The 21,955-nt window shown below is 40.8% G+C and overlaps 1 protein-coding gene across 1 annotated transcript; it reads right to left on the reverse strand.

Moving 5' to 3' along the window:
• Positions 1–17,802: 17,802 nt before the first annotated feature.
• adra2c (adrenoceptor alpha 2C) lies at positions 17,803–20,359 on the reverse strand. The gene is given in 2 exon segments (XM_063884283.1): positions 17,803–19,664; positions 19,667–20,359. Coding segments are annotated over 2 exon segments (1,347 nt in total). The 5' UTR covers positions 20,070–20,359; the 3' UTR covers positions 17,803–18,720.
• Positions 20,360–21,955: the final 1,596 nt, after the last annotated feature.

The raw sequence follows: 21,955 nt of genomic DNA on the forward strand, positions 1-21,955 counted from the left end.
TCCTTTCCTTATACACTGGTATACTCAGTGATTCATAATGCTGATGTGTGTTTTCTTCAGCTCCCTGGTTTTTTCTAATGACTTTTTACATTATGCATCACTTCCATTATTCTTTGGCGGAATAAGATCCTTCAGAAGGAGCCCTTTGTATGGATAACTGGCGAGTATATCTGCCTTACAGTTTGTTTGATTGTGAACTACACTAATCATATGTGGGTAGTATGTGGGGAACAAAAGGATTCTCTTGACTGAGGCTACCAGCAGACATACAGCATTTCTGTGATATCTGCGGTCATGTCTTTGAATAAGCTGGGGAAGAAACAGAGACAGCCTTTGATGTGTTTGTATGCTAGTTCCTTGGACTACCCTTGACTAACCATAGCATGACATGAAAAGCACTTTTATAACACAGTGTGGCGGAGCGGATCACGGAGTGACTGACTCCGCCACTGACAGTGGGTGGCAAACACACACACACACACACACACACACCAAATATTTCCTGCTCCCTTTCGTTAGTCAGTAAATCATGGCTGCAACTTCACTAAACATCCCTTTTTTCCTCCCGTTTCTGTAGTGCGACCATGAGTGCACGCTTGTTCGTCTATACTTATACAAACATACATTCACACTATGATTTGCTACTTACAAGGACAGGTGACGAGCGGCGGTTTTCGCCGTCTCCCCAACGAGGGAGTATTTTGAAAAGACGGAGGCGCATCACTTCTGTTGTTTAAATATGATTCAACGATGAATGCAATTATCCTTTCTTTTAAGTTTAATAATGATTTTTTATTTGAATCTCAGTGATAATTAACCTGTTTATTTAGGAGGTTATAGTATTAAAATATGGCATATATTTTATGTTCTATAAGAAAGTCAACAAATAGATAATGCCCTATTCTGTAGAAATGATTGACTGAGTGACAAGCCTACTGGGAGGGGCTATGTGTGTATATAAGGGACTGTCTTGGGACTGAATGGGAGTCTGATTTTGGTTGCAGAGAAGGCTGTAGCTCCAGGTTATGGACATTATTAGACAACTCGGTTTAATTATTTGTCAACATTGTTTTTCAAACCGGTATATGTTTTTTTTTAACTTTGTAAATAAAGCATCTGAGCTCAATTTTCCGACTACGCCAATGTTTGTGGAGGGTTAAGAGAGAACCCCGTCACACACAGAATGCCATTATAAAACTATGGATATTTTTAAAGACTGGCTTTGTGAATCAGCAGAAATGTTCAAGGGGATTGGAACAAATATGCAAAATACAGTGGGGAAAATACCAGACTAATTTATGAGCAGCATACACCAATATTAAAGTACTAAATCAAAGCAAATGTTGGAACTTCCTTGTCCTTAAAGCTCCAATAAGAAATATTTCTCTATTAAAAAAGGCTTTATCATAGACTTCTATTTTGAAGCCTCAAACCAGAAGTATTTGGAAAAGATGGTGGTGCAGAAAAGGAACATAAGGGATAATTATACAAACTAAAGCTAGCTAGCTACCTGGTTAGCAATTCATAATTCACGTAACTGTGAATTTGGATGCCAATTTTGGCCAGGGGAAAGTATGCCTAAAACCAATTGGGGCAGTAAAACAAGAAATGTAGGGTTGTTTTTCCGTAGAGATCTAATCAAGAACACCATTAGCGTCAACTCCTACAGTAGTGGACAAACAACAAAGCAGGTTTAACGCTCTTTATCATTGGCTTCCCTTCAGGGTACCTTGTGACCTTTACGGAGAGTTTTAGAGTCTTTCAGCTCACTGTTTTGGTTTTATGGCCAAGAACTTTGATGCTTTGCTTCCTTCTCACAGCACTGATAACCATCATTTCCAGCTGCAGCAGACAGCTTTGATGCAGCGTTTCTGTGTACGAAATGATGTATGTGTGTGTGTGTGTGTGTGTGTGTGTGTGTGTGTGTGTGTGTGTGTGTGTGTGTGTGTGTGTGTGTGTGTGTGTGTGTGTGTGTGTGTGTGTGTGTGTGTGTGTGTGTGTGTGTGTGTGTGTGTGTGTGTGTGTGTGTGTGTGTGTGTGTGTGTGTGTGTGTGTGTGTGTGTGTGTGTGTGTGTGTGTGTGTGTGTGTGTGCCAGCATCACTTAAAGCTCAGCTATGCAGAGCGGGTTAATTGTTTTGTTAGTCAAGATAACAAGGTTTCGCTTCAGAGCTTTCTAATCAACGGTTTCTAATTTCCTGTACTTCTTTCTCGCTGAACATGTACACACACATACTGCACCTTGCCAATAACCTACAAACCTGCACACACACACAATTTGGTATGTATTCCTAGGGTTATTTGCATACTTATTCATAAAACATGCTTAGAAATGCTCCACAAATATTATGGGCTGTAATGAATTTGTGTCAAACATGTGCCTGTGTAAGTTTGTGTGTGTTTACATGGCTCCCTCCTGGGATGTTTCAGATCGCTAGTATGCATTCGCTATCCTGAATTCATGAGTGTAATTTCAATAAAGCAAGGCACAGAAGTGAATGACAGGCCTGTAGTTTAATTGGGGTCGGTGTCAGCCGAGCTAGCCTGCAGTGAAGCATCAACAACATAATAACAGACATAACTAAAGTTTCTTCACAGGATTTCAAAGCAATACATGTGCTGTAGTGAGGTGCAATGCCACTTCTATTTTCATTGGTTAGATGCTATTTATCCAGTGTCAATTTTTGAGGTTTGTAATGACATGAAAATAAAATGTAAACATTGCATAATTACTTTTATTTTCTCCTCCATAAAACACAACACAGTGCAGTAAAAACAGCTCAGCAAACAAGCTCATTATATTCTGCCAGTCAATGAGACGTAGGAGTCATTCCCTTTTTTTAACTGGGGAATATTTCCTTTTGGGACGATCACTGTGGCAGGGAAACCCGAGTTGAAAGAGTACAACTGTTGGCAGGAGGGTGGCTCGGTGCTAATAACCAAGACATTCTAACTTTGGACCCGGAGTGCTATTGATCTAATCACTTGTAGAGATGAAGAGGGAGGGAGGACACTTTACCTCTCCTCAACAAGAAAGTAATTGGCTGAACTGACCTTGCAGGAGAGAAGAGAAAGGGAGCCACTCAGAAAGAGAGGTTAAGGAGCGAGAAAGACATACCTAAAGACAGAAAGGGAAAGGTTGATGCACAACTTCTTGTATCAATGGAATCCATATTCTCTTTGAGCATAATGGGCCTTTTGCATGGCAGATATCATCAGCTACTATCCTGTCTTCACCGACCGCAATGTGACACAAATGTGAAGAGAGTTTACATGAGTGCCTTGTTGGATGCATTCATGTGACTTTGTAAATTAGACAATGTGATTTTTTACAAATTGGATGATTTCCACATTTGGAAATGAATGTAATCCGATTTCTAAAGATGCGTCAGTACGGACCCTCCCTATCTGAATTTTAAACCGTTTTTCTGCATAACCTGCGTAGTTACTGATGTATAATATATATATTTGGAAATGCCGTCAATCACAACACATGCCAATGGTCATCCCTGAAGTTGAAATGCTGAATCAGGTGAATCTCTCTAAGACTCCAAGACTTAAGGCAACACTTAGAAGAACTTTATCTTACCTCCTTTACCTTCAAAGCCTTTTTTTGTCTTTTATCTTCCATAAGCTTCAATACTTCTACCTTCAGCGCTCAGGCTTTTTTTCCCTCGATTTATCAGGCTTTCCTCGCTACAAATCCCCTTTCACTTCTCTGTTCCCTATTAACCGTAACACTTCCACTGTGCTGCTCCCCTGTGTTTGCTGCAGCGGCTGATCCATTGAATTATTTAATTGGGCAGGCTATATACCTTAGAGCAGATGGAGAGAACATTATTTTAAAGAAGGAAGCATGGAATAGGAATTATGTCCTTTGGCTCTGTGTTGGTCCAAATGAAATCTTCTCATGGACACATCATATGTTCTTGTGGCTTTCCGGTACATCCACATGTGCACTCATTCCATATTCAGCCTATTTTTTTTATACTCCTAGAGATTTACCCTTCCATGTAGAGGTAGCCCGGAAGCTGGAATTCTTAAAGAAATGCAATCTTTTGTAAAGCTTCACGAGTCAGTCATCCCTCCTGTAGGTTCACTCCATGTGGGAGCTGCCGCTGCTCATCCGTCACGAGGCATGGGCTGTACATGAGATGGATGGACTACTAAGGGGCCGTGACAAAAAGAGCCAGATTCCATTACAATTCCATTATCCCTCATCTCGCTGCTCAGGGGCAGAAAACGCCTGTTGCGCAGAACGATTAAACACCTAGTTGTACTTGAAACCAGGCAGATCCTGCACCATGAAAAAGAGGAACAGGGTGGAGTATTGACTACATTCTTAAATTTTGATTGCTTTGATAGAGCTTTGAGGCGAATGTCACAGCATCAGACATCACAGTGCTGTATCAGAGGTGCGATGTATGCAGTTACGTGGTGGTTAAGGAGCTGAAAGAATTATATATTTTACCTGGATGATATGAATAAGCTAATCGATATCACACATATGGATTAGCACATGGATGTCACAGTTTGGACTCTGCTATCAAAGTATAGCATTACCAAAGAAGAGCAACATATTGAGTTACATCTCAGGTAGTTTAGAAAGGTTTTACAGCTTAATGTTGTAATGGGCAAGGTTATGGGATCAGTAGAGAGGGGAATAATTGAGATGCACTAGCAACACTAAAAAAAGAGAGCACTCACTTGAAGTTAACTCCGAAGTGCATAACAATAAGGGCAATAAACATAGGAAATCTAACTCCAAACATCAAGGAAAGTGCAGATCTAGTCACTTTAAGCAACTCATACCATAATAAGTGCTGGTGAATTTGTTACAAGGCCTAAGCTTACTCTATAAAGACATTTTTTTATTGCCAAGATACAATGGAAACAGATGCGTTATCAGTATTAGGAGCCAGGATAGAGACCGGTGTGTTTTTAAGGGTTATCTGGGTCCCACTCGCAGAGATGGAGTAGTGAGCCGGTGGGCTGGCGGCGAGCGAAGTGCACGTGGATTGTATGGTTTGACCTGGATGTAGGAAGGGGCTGATCTCTTCACAGCTTGGTAGGTCAATAGCAGCGTCTTGATGCGGATTCTGGCGGCCACTGCCATGGTGTATTATAATCTGATATGTATTGCATCATCAATGTCACGGCACGCATGAAATTAACTATTATGTTTTGCCTTTTTTTTGCATCAGTGCATAACAGAGGGGTTACTTTATTTATTTGTATACCAAAGCTACAATACAGTATTTTGTGGAGGCTAGCTTCTTACAACCACATTAACTACATAGCTTTACTCTGCTAGGTTATTTGACCATTACTACAATATTAAAGTATAAACGTTGTGTCACGTTTCTTCTTTAAGGACATTGGATGGGTGTCAGTCCACAGTATTGTAAATGACGATCAACTCGATTGGCTGCTCAACTAGATCATCCCTGGAACAAATCACTCCCCATATGCCCAAGCTCTAATGCACTAAACTGTCCATGCCAGCTCCACCCTCACTGGCTCCATTTCATTCACATTTTTGCATCACACACACCTATAGATTTTCCAGCCTCATTCCTGCCTCTCTGCAGGTGCATTGTGGCCTGGCAGTGTGGGAGGGAAATGGGGGATACATTTTCTGCCAAGGTTTGGCAGGGAAAGGAGAGTCTGGGCAAAAATGTCAAGATGACAGAAGCATGCACAGAATCTCATGAGCATGTGTAGAACAGAAAAGGGGATATCATGATTTATCTTCCCCGAAGGTCACAGCAGTGGAGCTCTTGAGTTTAACCTGAACGGCACTTCAGCTGCACAAGTGTGCCTATGTTAACATACTTGAGCAAATAGACTAGCTCCTTCCCGATGCAGTTTTGACTACTTTGGGGTACTAGATATATGCCTGTCATTGTTTCTCTAACATAAGCAGAGGTTGCCTGATAAGAGATGAGGACAAACAGTGAGAACACCATGGCTTTAATATAAAGTTCCAAGATGTTCAACTGGAAGTGTTAAGAGCGTCCGCACCAAAAAAGTCAGAGCACTCTGGATATGCCCCTTGGTTATTGGGCAACATTTTAAAAAGCTCAGAAAAATCACTTTATTGACACCTGATCTGTATTTCAATATGTGCCACTGCAAAGAATAACATACATTTACTTGACTGTTACCCTCAAATGCGTTCAATGACACCTGAACAGCCTGGCCTTGTGTTTTCATGCATATTTACATATTTCTCACTTCAAATCTCTATCTGAATGATGAATCATATCTAAACGGCTTGTTCATTGCAGATGTAATGACTCCATCCACAGTTTGCAAAACAAGCAATCCATCATTTTTATTAAAGCTGCCATTTCCTCCACCTCCTCTCCTGTTCTTCCTTATCTGTTTACCCCATGAATCTTCATTTCCATTTTGAAAGTTATTTTATACAAACAAGCAAAAGTGAGGACATCACACACCACCAAAGACAGCAATTGATTCAATAAGGCCCAGATAGAATTGTTGATCCCAGGAGCAGCAACACATCAATACCTCACCTCATTACATCTTCGTAAAGACACACACACTTTGCAGTCAGAACAAAAAGATTATCCATTAAGAAACGTATTTTAAGATAGTATAGAAAATCCATAACAGCTCTGTCAACTCCAGCCGTTACTGTATGTCTTCACAGATAATGAGACCTGACCTCTGACCGCTCACAACTTGAGTAATGGATGGCTTAAGGCTTCCATAAAGACTGAGAGGAATGTCGATACACATTCATCTATTTGAGGAATATGTTTTCCAGTAGATAAAAGCAACATAATTGCACAACCTATTGCAGTGAATGGACAAGGAGCAGGTAACTGAGCAAAACAAACAGAACAACACCAAAGTGGGCGAGATTAGAAAAATTATATAACACATTTTCATAGACATTTTTTCAGTCCGTAAAGTTTCCTTATAAACATGAAAAAATCTGACCAGAGTTCATAAGTGGCAATAAAGCCTACAAGTGCAAGTCCACATTTTCCAGAAAGGAAAAACAAACATCTCACACAGGAAAAGAAGTGGTTGCTTCATTTTGCAAAAAATAAAATAAATCTACATCTAATGAATTTTTTCTGGCCTTAGGTCATATGTTAAGGTTCCATTGTATGTTATATGTTATATACTATATATTTATACTATGCACAGAATTTAACAATTTGACTTATTGCTTTATCGCACATTTCCCAAAAAGTTTAACTCAGGGGATAATTTGATGTGCACATACTTACCCTGCTGTTATCCTTCTCAGTTCTCTGTGCCTGTGCGCTGTTAGTTGGAGTAGCTATGTTGCCCCATTAAATACAGACCATTCTCCAGTGCTGTGAAAAAAAGATTTGGCTATGGAAGACTACTTTTTAAGCACCAGAAAAGCACACGTTTTCTGATGCTAGCCAGGGTCCTACTTTATCTGTCAAGTACAGTATATAGGCCTGTTAAAGATTGTCATGGTAAAGAATTGAAGGTAATTTGTTGTTAATTACACCATAGATATTCTGAATATGTAAAAAAAGTAGCAGCTCTGCAAGGCTATGCGCTAAATGCTAACATTGGCATTCTAACATGCTCACAATGCAATGCTAACATGTTGATATTTACTAGGTTCAATGTTTAGCATGGACATCTTCTTATTTTAGGGTATAGCATGCTAACATTTGTCAATTAGCACTTGCCCAAACTAGAGGTAGGACTTATTGCATTGCCATTAATTTAGCATTTTTTGCATATTACATCATAAACCTAATGATTCTATCCAATAGTTATTTTAAAAAGAGCATCTCTATTGTGACGTAAGAAGCTTATAGTCATTCTCAGCTCAACATTGTTCAATGCACACACACACAGTTCCAAGATGGTCCCTCAAGAAGACATCCACATACAGCTGTTTACCCAAGAGTAAAAATAATTAGGGAGATTAACTGGCTAATAAGTGCAGATTGCTTCACTTAATGAATTACTTCGATATTAAGAACTTTCCCAGGCCCAGAGAAGGATTACACTGCAAAGCATTGCTAATGAAAAGAGAAAGGTTTGATGTGGTTATCAATCGCACTCTATGTGCTTGTTTTGCTGGTTACACATGGATTAAACCTGTCAACTCAGATGTATTTCCTCGTAGCAACATCAGCGTTATGTTTTAGCACCTCAAAGTAAAGAAAGCAGAGAGAGCTATATCATGGGTTACAGGGGTGTGTATCATTTTGCTTCATTTCGTAGTAAGCAGGGCTAACATGCCATATGTTATTGTTTACAAGTTTGTATACCTCACTGAACACAGTATTTGGCACTAAAAGATGAAGAGAAACTAATGAAACTTGAGATATTGTATGCTTGCAATATAACATCCCTTGTGAATGTGGCTTAACTAGCAATGTTTCAAATTAATGAGTGAGCATCATGATCCTAAATCGCATCGTAAAGTCACCAATCAAAGTGTATCTCACATGGGAGCTTTAAATCCAATGTGAGATGATGTTTTATGTCCTTAGTTGCTTTGATACTTTTGTCCAACCTCCATAACCTGCTGAGGTTCTTCGAAGTTTCAAGGTTTTATTGTCGTGTGTCCAGTAGCTACAGTGTAGATATGGCAATGAAAAACTGAAGTCCCAGGCTCCTCCAGGTTCTTTTCTTGACTAGGTAGTGTAGCAAATGGTTTTTGACAGTGTGGGTCCTGACAAAGGCCAGAGACCTGTGGAGGCAGAGGTAACTGTGTAGCTTTGGCCAATCATGAGCCAGGATACTGCAGGCAGAACTCCGCAGTAGGCCTCCATGTATCTAATCAGGCCTCTCACACACATACACATACACACATGCACAATGTTCCCCCAAGTTACCCTGCCGCAATGTATGATCTGTGGAAGTGTGAGATTCGTCGCTCATCATAAGTGTTGAAAAGGCTTCAGCCCTGGGATATATTTGGAAACAGGAAAATCATAATGCAGAAGATTACTCTCACATGGCAGTTTTACTCACCTCTTTGCTCCGGGTTGGAATACTGTGTCATTTCAGTGCTGACCTGATAATGACTCTGTCCCGTCTCTAACTTTGTCCCTCCTGCTCCCTCAGCAGATTTGGCTCTGCATGCTGCTGTTGAGTGGAAAGGGCAACTGGAATGAGGCAATTGTTATTCACTCTACTTTCTGCATAATATTAATGATTCATTTCATTGAATCATTACTTCCTTTTTCATGGAGTTGGTTCTGCATACAGAATGTGGTGTTTTATATGTAGTGCATGACAGCAGTAGGGCAGATCCACTGTAAGTTAGACTGGGGAGGTCACAGATGGCAGGCGACCAATCCCATCATGCATAAGACAATAGGAGTTCATATGTAGTTCACATGGGAGCAGGCGGCAACCTCTAGTCAAGACAATTTGGAAGAGCAGGAGTCTTGATTTATTCTCTCCAGCAAAGGGTGACTACTGCTTTCAACAGTAAGTCAGATTGTGTAGAAGTCTGAGACACTGACTTTCACTTGATTTATCAACTCATTTAACATTCCCTAAATGAGAATATGGTCTCAACTGTTGGTGTTGGTTTGAACAATGTCATTGTTCCTCCCATTTAGGCTAAAGTAGAGGGTAAAGCAGCATATGCCCAAGCAATGGTGTTGTCCTTTTGGGGATCTATGTTTTTTTTTCCTATACCTTTTTCACTTTCACAGCGTTTATAGATTGACAATCACTTCATTTTGACATTTTGGCCAGCTAAAAAAGCCTTGTTCAATTTCAATAGATAAAATCAAACCGCAGCATGGATTTATTAAGTACTTCTCCTTCCTTTTGCCTGTCTCTAATCCCTGTAGTCCAAAATTAAAATGGTCCTGATTATGTTAAGCAGTAATCTCAGACACCAGCAATTTAGCGGTGATGATTGGCCCGAAATGAATACTTCAAACTTCAATAAAGACATCCCTACAGAGACAATCAATATTGCGAGTCAATGAATTGAATATTTTTTGTCATGGCTTTCAATCAGGTGTTTAAGCTGAATGAATGATCTAAGGGACTTGACTGATTTAAACGAGCTTCCAATATATAGTGTATGTTAGTATACATACTTTCACAGTGGGGTTTATTGAAGTTCGAGGAGCATTGCAGCAGGGCAAATAAATGAATGACTGAGTGGATGTGAATGAATGACAAAAAAAATAATAAGTCGGAATCGTGCGTCAAATCACAATATGTGGATTCAAGGTGTTCAGAAATGAACATAGTCCTAAAGGGTATAGTTTTCTTGTGAGCGGATAAAAACAATTTCTCATAGCATGTACCTGTGTCTTGATTGATCACTATAACTGTTCTGAATACAATTCATTTACAATAACCTATTTAAAAGACACTATTGCTATAACCACCATTGAGGGAGAACAGGCTAATGATTTAGCCGAGCAGTCTCATTTGTCTTAGTCAATTATACACTTTTTACAAGATGAATTTGCAAATGACGCGTTTGTTGAAAAGCTACCCATTTCATATCAAGTCAAATCTGTTTCTTTGTGGTGATTTTATTCTAACATGAAGAGCTAAGCTAACCGAAAGACAACGGAAAAACATTTTTTATTAAAGGAAGACTCCCCTTTCTCATGGTCTTCTGAATCATCTGACAGTGCTGCCTCCTATACAAATACCATGGCCCATCAAACCTGCATCCTCTCCCCTTCCCTCTGTTGGCTTTGTTTGAGGAAATCCAAGTCATTTATCATTTTCTGCATCATTTTGTTTTATAGACAGAGAGGAATGTTGTCGGAGGGGGGTGAGATGAATGTATAGAGCAGAACAAAAAGCGGGAGCAGGGAATGAACTTCTGACCCTGAGGGTGAAAGGCTCCTGTAGGGTGGAGGCAGCTAAACCAGACATCAGAGCACAAAGACATTTTCTAAATGCAACTCAGATGAAAAATAGAGCCAAGATCAGCCAATAATGAAGTCTTTGGGCATAAATAGCTTTAATACAGAACTTTTTGTAAAAAAAACCTTGGGTACGGTTGAATGACTTCTAAACATAGATTCTTAATTCACATGTATTTATAGCAGCCTCTCTGGAAGTCATGCCGTTGGTCTGTCTTTCAAACACTGGTCTGAAAGTAAACATCTCAACAGCTACTGGAAAGATGGTTTCCAGCTGGGTTCTACTGACTAAAAGTGCATTTCCAGTCAGCATTACAAAAACACTCATGGACAATGCTGACAACTAATCGTGAGTGCAAAATCTCCTTAAATGCAATGGAAATAGATTTACATAAATAAGTGTACTAATAAATGTAATATGACATACATTAATCAGGAGTTTTTTTTCCGCTCTGCTGAAGAAATGAAAAATAGCAGCAGATTCAAACAGTGTCTTTATCAAATGTCAATGCTTAAAAGATATATGCCACAGCCCTGATGGAAACCTTGCTTATGGTTATTCCCTGACCCCGACAGATGAATTATACCAACCTGAAGGGGGTTGAAATTGAGATGGTGAACATGGTAGATATACTTGTGAAACATCAGCATATTAGCATTGTCATTGAGAGCATCCAGTTTAACCGTTCTGACGCTAGCCATTAGCTGAGAGCAAAGGAAAATCTTGGCAAACTAATTTTACAATTTTTGTTGTTATATTAACTGACCATTTTTACTGAGCATGTTTTCATTTATTTAACAGAAAACAATTTCAAAATGAGAGAGAGAATGGGAGAGATGTAGGATGCAACAAAGACTTACCTGAAAGGGGAAAGAAGAATGGATCATTTGGAGCTCTCTCCACGCTTTCATAATGTACTGCTCTTAGCGTCTCTGTGATAACTGTACTCAAACCACACTCTACATTTTAAATTTATATTCCATTTAATATTCCATACCTTACACACCTAATGTATATATAATATCTTCCTTTATATTTAGTTTTTGTTTATATTTTCTGTACATTTTTAGTCTGACATGTATATTTTTTACTTTTTTTTTAATGCTATTTTATTTCTATTGTAGTGTACAAATGCCTTGTCTTTATGTTGCTGCAATGCAAACATTTCCTAAATTGGGATCAATAAAGTACTTATCTGTTTATTCAATCCATCTATTATGTTCGAGTTGCCATAACTTTTGTGTAAACTTTTTTTCGTCGAGTAAAAAAAAGTTTGAGCCGGATACATTTACATATGTGTAAAACTCAATATCATCTTCTCTGCAATAGCTCCAACTAAGGCTAACTGCATGCGGCTAGTGATGAGCAGCATGTGATAGCTGAACAACAAGGGGAAAACAGATTACCATCTGGCTTCGCTGAAATAGGAAGGTGCAGCCTCTGTAAAAGAACAACATTGACTATTGCACTGTTCAAATGAAATCCACGTCTTCTCTTTGGCCTCAAATTAAAGCACTTGAACAAACAAGCTTCAATACAGCTGGAGAAATGTTATTAAGGGCAACTTTATTAGAAGGTGTCGCCTACATAAAGAGCAATCGCCCGTTACTAAAGCTAGGTCCTGGAGGTGTATTTACTCCAGCCTGTGTGTGTGTGTGTGTGTGTGTGTGTGTGTGTGTGTGTGTGTGTGTGAGTGTGTGTGTGAGTGTGTGTGTGTGTGTGTGTGTGTGTGTGTGTGTGTGTGTGTGTGTGTGTGTGTGTGTGTGTGTGTGTGTGTGTGTGTGTGTGTGTGTGTGTGTGTTTTTACTCCCCTCCTTCTCTAGCATGCCAATAAAGCAGGAGCTCACAGAATGGACTGCTGCTGTCACACTGAGGAGACGGGCTATATCTATTGGTGAAGAGAGAACCAGCGTGAAAGACAGAGGTTGATAGCGCGAGGAGTGTGAGACCGATGGCAGATGGCGTGCGAAAGATGGAGTCCTCTGCTTTTTCCATGCTTGCTGGGAGCTGAGCAGCGGTATGGAGCACCCTGAACATGCAGTGATTGATTAGGGAATGGATTTCTCTTGCCACTGTGCTCCACCGTCGGCCTTGGACTTATCTACTCACTGTTGAAACATAATCCTTTCCTTGACTTTCTGTTTTATTAATGAAAGACTCGCATGTCTAGTGATATAACATGGCTGCAACGCTGATAGAAAACATGACAAATTACACGGGGAAGTCACACGCTCTTTGTTTAAGGTATGAACATGACATTCAGTGAAATCCATTACACAGCCTTTTATCTGTCCCTGGCAGGGCTCTGTTTGCTAGACAAAAGAGGAAGAGAATTGGCTGTTGGTGTATTAATTCCCTCTCTGCATTATAAATCCCTTGTGCTGATAACCTTGAGCCATTGTCTGTGTTTTTAAATGTTTTCTGTAAGAGAGACAGCCTTAACCTTTTGAACCTCAGAGGAACTCGAGCAATAGTTAAACATTTCAGAAATTGTTTTAATATTTGCTTTGCTACCAAGACTTAGACTAGAATGATGATACCACTCTAAGGTCTGTCAAATAACAATGGAGCTATGGTCAGGATTCAGTTAGCTAAGCTGTCTACCTGTCATTTCTTAATTGTGTCCTCCAGGCAAAGCGAGTTGAGTATCACTGATCTACCCTAAGATGGATGGCCTAGCTAAGCAGAAAGGCTCAATTGGAAAAACAGCTAGCCTGACTCTCAAACGTACACCTGGTAGCATTTCTATAGCTCACTTAGTTCACTTCAGTTATAGTGCTAGTTTCATGCTGTCACAATTTCTTGACAAACAACCATTTTCTTCTCCAAGCTGACCTCTGTGCAGCATCTTCTCCATTGGCTTGGCAGTCCCTCAATGATAACAGGACTACTTCGATTGAGCCTTTTTCCGCCAGTCTGCAGCTCCGTTCTCACAGACATGGAAAAGGTATTGATCTTCTCACCTGAGGTTGTATATCCAAAATACATAACCTCAGACATATTCAACAAGATGTTGAACTATCCTAGTTTTTGCAGGCAGGAGGAGCTCCATCTTAAATGTTAACATATTGGCTAATATACGTCTCAAGATTTTGCACACCAAGTCAGAATGAAAGTTGGGAAGAGGATGTCAAGATATGGTTCGGGGTGGGGTGTTTAGAAAAAGTGGTGAAATTAAAACTTTTGGAGATGTTTGATCGTACACAGAGGGAAAGCTGGAGGAGGATAAAGAAGAGATGAGAAGTGACAATAAATCGATACTAAAATCTATACCTGAGACACCCCCAAAGAAGGGAATTCCCTCACGTCCATCAGACTCAGGGATAAGCTTTCACTGTGACGGACGGTTTGTCCGTCACAGTGAAAGCTAATCCCTTCTGCATTCAAATCTTTAGCATCATAACGCAGGGGATTTAGGTTTAAATCCACTCATGAGTATTTACAGCACCATACTGCACAAACAGAAAATACTTCCATACAATCTGGCCTGTCTGGATTTTCCCTCCCACTGAGGACTCATGCAGATCTGCAGAAAATTAGTTCTGGCATGTGTGAGGGAGGCGGAGAAGACGGGGGGGATTTGGGAGGTTAGACTGACTGGAAAACATCTTCATCACCTCCAACAGCAGAAGGAAACATGGCTTAGGACTTTAAATATTTATGTAATGATGCTGTTAAATCTCAGTTCATTAATAGTTTCCCCCTTTAAACATTTGTTTCTGATCTCAGCAGCAAAATCTTCACACTCCACAATAGGCACACTCAATGAATAAGGTCAATACGTTAATAAACATGGTGATGATGAAGAAAAAAATAATTCATCTCTCCTTATTTATTATCCTTAAGACCGGGAGCATCTTCAAAGACCTGAGTTAGAGGGGGTATGAGGTACGACAGACTGCATCTCCATCTGTGCATTTTTCTGATCGGGTTACTTCAGATCCGCAGCAGTGTGAGGATGCGACCCGCTGACACAGCAAGCTCTTTGAGGAGAGAGGGGCGGCAATGACAGAATCCATGTTTGCTTCGTCATGGAAGGCAACTCAAGTCAGCTTTCAGAGGAGGAATGAATCCACACGGTAGAGAGACAGGGCTGTCTGGGTCAGTGGAAAACATCCGGGGCCTCCTGGTAAACTCAGACCAAAATCTGACCCCTGACCGGATGTGAGCTTCCCGTTTTTCCCAGCACACACATAATTGAACATTTCCCACATACACCATTTCAGTAAAATCTGAGTCAGCTAACCCCTCTTTATGGATCCCTTATACCTGGTGCATTAAGCCGCATGTGACTGAACACAGAAGCAATTTTCTTTACAGAGGGATAGAAGGGTTTTCTGTTATCAATAGGGTAGGCAGTCCTTCCTATTGATGCTTCTCAGGAGAACTCAGGTGCAGAAGTAGCATGATGAACAAAATTGAATCTAGGGCTCTTTATTTAATTGCATGCAACCACAGAGTTCATTCCTAACCACCCATCAGGCTTTGTGAAAGCACTAGTTGGTACTACTCAGTGCAAATGCAGTGTGGTTGAAACACACAGCTGTTACATCTCTGGAGAAAATGAAACTCTAGCAGAAAATAAATGATATTGTGTACACCTACAGTGTCTCAGAGAGCAGGGGAGCCAGAGCTGTTTCTGAAAAAGGAAAGAGTAGTTTTGTCATTTTAACAGCAGCGAACATCTTAGCAAAACCAAATCAAAGTCTGGGTACAAGATTTGTCCAACTAAATGAGCAGACAGAGTGGACTTTTTTGTTTTGAGACTGACTCTCTGTTTGATCATGTTAGTGTGTTAAGATCGCATTTGTATGCTCACCCTGTCTAGAAGCAGCTTGTTATCTGAGAATTTTCAATTTGAGACGTCATTGACAAATAATTCTAAACTTTACGTTTTACAGTCAAATCCAAACCTTTAACCCTGTCATCATATTCACAAATTGAATGAAGCACTGCTGTTTCAACCAATCAACAAGGATTCATTTCACTTAGACCTGGAACATTAGTACCAAATATAAAAATGGAAGATGAACAATGTATCTAAACATCCATTAAATACAATAAAAGTAATTGGTTGATTTGAATCAAGACAAGAAATCCTAATAGTGGTGATGGGGTAACAAACCAGAAAACAACCACCCCTTTTGTTCAGTCTTGAAATGTTAGCAGCTGCCATTCTACGGATGAGTTTTAAATAAAATATTGATGCTGTAAATACTACAAGTGGTTCCCAACTCAAACCCTAAAATAGGAGCTCAAATACCCCTTCATTAAAAGCACCTGTCATTTTGAAAAAGTCTTTACTGGAATTGAATCTAATGTTGTCTTAGTTCAAACAGAAATCTGATAAAAGTGGATGTTTGTTTCCTTTTCATAAAGGCACATTAGTTCTTCATTTTTTTTTCTGTATTCCGGTTAAGTCTTAATGTCAAGTTTGTATTCATGTAGTGACCACTTTGGATAAAGGGAGCTGAAATACTTTAGTTTTTCAAAGGGTTAGTTCAGATGCACGGAAGTCAAACAACACCACACACAAACCAATTGATTGAGGCAGCAATAAGTTAACCCATGTAAAATGACTGTTCTAGTCAATGGAGTCTGGTGGCTTTGAAAAGGGCATAAATAATGACTTCAGTTCCTCGTCGGAGAGGGCTGTCTGACACACATACATTTCGCTGCAGCCCCCTTTCCACAGCAGTATATTGCTTTCTGCGCTGGTACTCCTATCTGGTGTTCCAATATTGCTCCAACTTTCATCTCCTGTTGATAATACAATGACACTGATTAAGCCTCAAACAACCCTACTTCTAAAATCCAAACTATCCCTTCAAGGTGGAAATTGATGTAATTTTATAACATTACTGATTAGATTTCTCTTTGCTGATGCTCTTAAACCTGAACAACAGCATCATACAGATTAATAAATGAACAGAATTGGCCCCGCAGTATAAAACAACTATTAATACAGATAAGGAAGAATCCGGTCATGTTTTTTTCAAACAACAGTTGAAGTAATCTCTTTATTTGATCTTTTGAATGTGCTCTAAGCAGTAAACACTTGCTCTTTTAGAAAAAAGACGGGATGGTGTAACATGGAAACCTTTCAAAGCTTTGTTCAATATACAAACAATACATTTTTATCATATTGATACATGTGTGATTATGAGGAGCCACACAATAATACTGTACTGTTTTCAATTATTTACAAGCAAGGCATAAAAAGCATAAGAACTTCAGGCTATAAATGTAAAGATGAAACACTGACCGTATATGTCACTTTAATGTCTTTGTGTATAATATTAAGTGTGTGTGTGTGTGTGTGTGTGTGTGTGTGTGTGTGTGTGTGTGTGTGTGTGTGTGTGTGTGTGTGTGTGTGTGTGGGGGGGGGGGCGGGCGGGCGGGCGGGTGTGTGTGTGTGTGTGTGTGTGTGTGTGTGTGTGTGTGTGTGTGTGTGTGTGTGTGTGTGTGTGTGTGTGTGTGTGTGTGTGTGTGTGTGTGTGTGTGTGTGGGCGGGTGGGTGTGTGTGAGCAGCAGACATTAGGGAGGAGTGATAAGATGTTGGTTTTTTACTGTGGCTTTTAGTGGCTGCAAGGGATATAAAATGACATGTGGCAGAAAACAGGATGGTGGAGAATAGAGAGACACTAAGAAACAGGCCACAAACACACACACACACACACACACACACACACACACACACACACACACACACACAATGACAAACTGGCAGTAGGAGTACGATGCGATACACTCATGCTCACTTCATCACCCCAGAGTTTCATTGTTATACACATTGTCCTATCTTTCTCTTCCACACACACACACACACACACACACACACACACACACACACACACACACACACACACACACACACACACACACACACACACACACACACACACACACACACACACACACACACACACACACACATAGTGGAAGCTTCCGTAGGAGCCCATGTGGCTCAGCAGTACCTCTGTTTTCATTCTTTCATCTCAGAGGGGAGTAGTTGTATACTCGTGCCAGGGAGAGGTATTTGCCCGTGATTCCACTCAACTGTACATGCCACTGTATCCAGATTGAGTCCCAACCACATGAAACACTTCACAAAAATACACACGCACTGATAAACGTTTCCACTGCAGCCCCCTGGTCAGACACTTTTGAGCTCCAAACACACTAAAGCAGTTATGACTTTTTTTTTGAGGATGACTTTTTTTTTTTTTTTTTTGTGAAACTGTTTTGCTACTGAAACAGTAAGCAAGGAGCCCCTTCGTCCCATTGGTCCTCATGTTGACAGTGCGACGTAATACATAGGAAAAAAGAGACAGAAGATAGATGCCACTATCAGAACGTCATAAGCAACGGTTGTCAAGGTGGCAAAGATTGTCAAGGCCTTCGCATTATATTCAGAGAATGAGGTCACGTTTTAAATCAAGTGTCTTTGTAAACCCTTTGCCATCCAGTGTGGTTCATCCGAGTGCAGCCACTGGGGCGTGCATGCATCACAGTTACTGTTATGAGTCAGTTTTTTGTATGACAATGAGGGGAGAAAAAGTATTGGGAAGGGGGGAATGAGCCGAAAGCCCAAATCAGAGTCCTACAGCAGCCTGAGTGGCGTTGAGTTAAAGCCGCCTCAGTGAGTAAGAGCTTACTCTAATACCTTTTCGAACACCTTAGTTCAATCGATCCTTCATTCTAGCAGCAATCCCTGAAAGTAAAGGTGTTAAAGCCCCCCCCCCCTGCCTCCAGGCCAGCACTTTATCATACAGCTCAGAACAGTTTACATTTGTCTCCAGGGTAAATTGTCTATTACAAGCCTATGCAGAGAGCATTCAAAAAGAGCGTTTCCATGACTTACACAGGATCTTCTGGAAGGCTCTGCGGAAATCCTGGTTGAAGATGGTGTAGATAACCGGGTTTAGCGAACTGTTACAGTAGCCAATCCAGAAAAAGAACTTGAACAGTGTCTCAGGGATCTGACACGGCTCCCGGCAGATCCCGTACAGGCTGTAAGAGAAGAAGAACGGGAACCAGCACAAGACAAAAACGCCCATGACAACGGCAAGGACGAAGGTGAATCGCTTTTCTCTAGCGGCAGAGGCTTTCTTGCGATTGACGGTGCTCCGGCGTTTGCGGCGAGATGAGAAAAGCTCCATGGATTTGGAGCTGGAACGCGACTTCCTGCTGGAGTATTTGGAGGCGGAGCTGCTTTTACGGCTGGACTTCCTGTCCTTTCTTTCATCACGTTGATGTTTGGAGGAATTGGTACCTTTCTTAGGTTTCTCGTCCGACGAGCTGCTGTCTTCGTAGTCGTCATCGTGTTCTGTTGGCGGATGTTTGGGCTCGTTCGGTAGAGGGGATCCGACTGCTTGCTCTCGGCAGTGTCCATTCTCACGTTCCTGCTCGTTTAGGCTTTCCCTGTTGGACTTTACTGACCCGCCTCTTCCTGATTCAGCTTTGTCCATTCCATTCTCTAGTGGGGAGTCCACATCTCTCTTCTTCTCCGACATTGTTCTGGTCCTGGTCTTTGCCACTTGGTAGATCCGAATATAGACCAGGATCATGATGACACAGGGGGCGAAAAACGAGCCGATACTCGAGTAGAGGATGTACCAGGTCTCATCATTCAGGATACACTGGGGAATGGCCTCATTGCTGCTCCTGTCCATTGATATCAGTGGTGGGAAGGAGATGACGGCTGAAATCAACCAAACCACCACAATCATGCCTTTAACTCTTTTAGGTGTTCTCTTTAAGTTGTACTCTACTGCCTGTGTACTGACCAGTACCTGTCCAAACTGATGGCACACAGGTGAACAATTGAGGAGGTGCAGAATAAAACGTCCAGAGCCAGATAAATGTCACACCAAATTTTGCCAAAAAACCAGTAGCCCATAAGTTCATTTGCCAGAGAAAAGGGCATGACCAGGGTGGCCACAAGTATGTCTGCACTGGCAAGGGAGACGAGAAAAAGATTCTGGGGTGGCTTCAGAGCTCTGCTCGTTAAAACAGCGATTACAACGAGGACGTTCCCCACTATTGTAAACAAAATGAGAAAGCTGACAAGTCCGGCCAGACTCCAGATAGCAAGCTGGCTGTACTGACTCAGAGATGTGGAATTAGAGGAGATATTTTCTGCCTCTATCCCGTCCTCCAAGCTGGAAGTATTTAAAAAATCCATTTTGATTTGTTTTCAGTCAAGTAATGACTTTTAAAAAATTAAAATGTGCGTAAATAATCTGTAGTAATATCCCATTAGGACCTCAGCGAGTATCTATAGTAAATGGCATTTTCCTCTCTCCTCCTCACCTGCGATCTTCTTTCTCCATGCACGCAAGTCTCTCATTTAGAAAAAAGAGAGGGGGAGAGAGAGAACGCAATATGCAAAGCATTTTAAGTCCTTATTCCAAAAGGGTGCAGGTTGCTCCGCAGCAGAATGTCCATAGTTGGAGAGCAGGCTCCCTCCTCAACGCGTCCTCTCCCATTCCGACTGTGCCTGCATCTCTCCACCTCCGCGTCCCCGCTGTGTCCTGAGAGAGGTTTGTAACAACCACGTGTCTTTTTTTCTCTTTTTTTTTACATTAGAAAAAAACTAGAAGCGACCCGCTGCGCTGAGAAAAGACAGCGGCGATGCGGAAGAGAAAAAGGTGAAATCAGCCAATCATGTGATATTGAACTGTTTTATACCTGATCATTTATTTACTATTAAATAATGAGATAAGAGTAGGCTGCTACTGGAGGAACGTTTTCGTTGCGTGTGTCCTGTTTCTCTGCATTGTAAGATTTGTTGCTGACAGTTACAGATCGGACAGCAGCTCATCACTGACTCGCCCTCTTCTGATTTGACTAGTGGAGGTCTGTTTCAGTATGAGAGCGTGCTCTCGTCCATTATAATAGATAAAGTCAGCAGGAGCTCATAGGGGTGCTCACACTGCTGTCAATACGTACAGGCTGACAGCTGCGGAGTGCCCCACCAAGGAAAGCGCGCTCCTCTCTGTCCTTCCGTGCGCACGCTGGAGGTCAGTGTTGTAACAGCCAGCCCCGGAGGGACACACACACACACACACACACCGTTAATGAGCACCATTACAAATGCAATACTACACAACCATCATATGAATTTATATTCCAATACGCAGCCTATTAATTAACATGCATACTAGGACGAACATTCAAAAGAGTTCTTGTGACCTTGCAGTGGAAATATGATTTCCCTGCCATTATTATGCTGTGTCTTTGGGTTATGGTAATTGTGTGGATAAATAGATTAGAGGATTACATGGTGCCGTTGAATGTTCTGTTCTCAGTTTTGAGGATATTAAAGGCACTAGGCTATATTATCTTCATGTGAAGCAGTGTTAATGCATACCGAAAAAAAGGGGCATGATTAATGAGTTCATCCTCTGGATGGTCTTTATCAGGCAATAAATAAAAGGGCTGGATTAAATATGACCATGATTTCCAGGTAATCTTTTCTGTATTCATGCGGTGTCATTTCCCACATTTGCATGTCCACTAGAGATGAAATAGTAAGAACATACAGTATCTTCTCCCGATGATTAAATAACCAACATTATCAACGTTTGTATCTCAGTATTGTTAAACTATGGTTAAAAGTGCTAATATACTGTACACCTTGAAACAATTTCACCACATTTGATATTGAAAACCAAATAAATGTAGCAAGTGCAATAGCCTATCATTCTACATGAAAACTAAGAAGCCTTAGCAGTCTGTAGTCTTTGCACTATTGTTGCAACTTGTGAATAAAGTCTAAAACAGCACCAACAGTTTTAGAACAGCGTTTTCACAAGAGTCGGCTACATGCAAAGCTACTGGATACTTGACAGTTTTTTAACACAAGTTTTCTTAGTCAAACCTGGTTTAATTTATGATATAATATCCGATATGATCATGCTAATTTTACTGTGGTAAATCTTGCACACATGCAGCATTTCTTGTCTTATAATTGTTTTTCCTCTGCACCCAGCAACTCCTTCTGATCTGGGTGGTGTTACTGCCTGGAGAAAGCCTGTCTACCCTTTGGCGTAAAGCCTGGTATTAGGT

The sequence above is a fragment of the Eleginops maclovinus genome, chromosome 5 (assembly GCF_036324505.1).
Source record: "Eleginops maclovinus isolate JMC-PN-2008 ecotype Puerto Natales chromosome 5, JC_Emac_rtc_rv5, whole genome shotgun sequence".
NCBI classification, from domain to species: domain Eukaryota; kingdom Metazoa; phylum Chordata; class Actinopteri; order Perciformes; family Eleginopidae; genus Eleginops; species Eleginops maclovinus.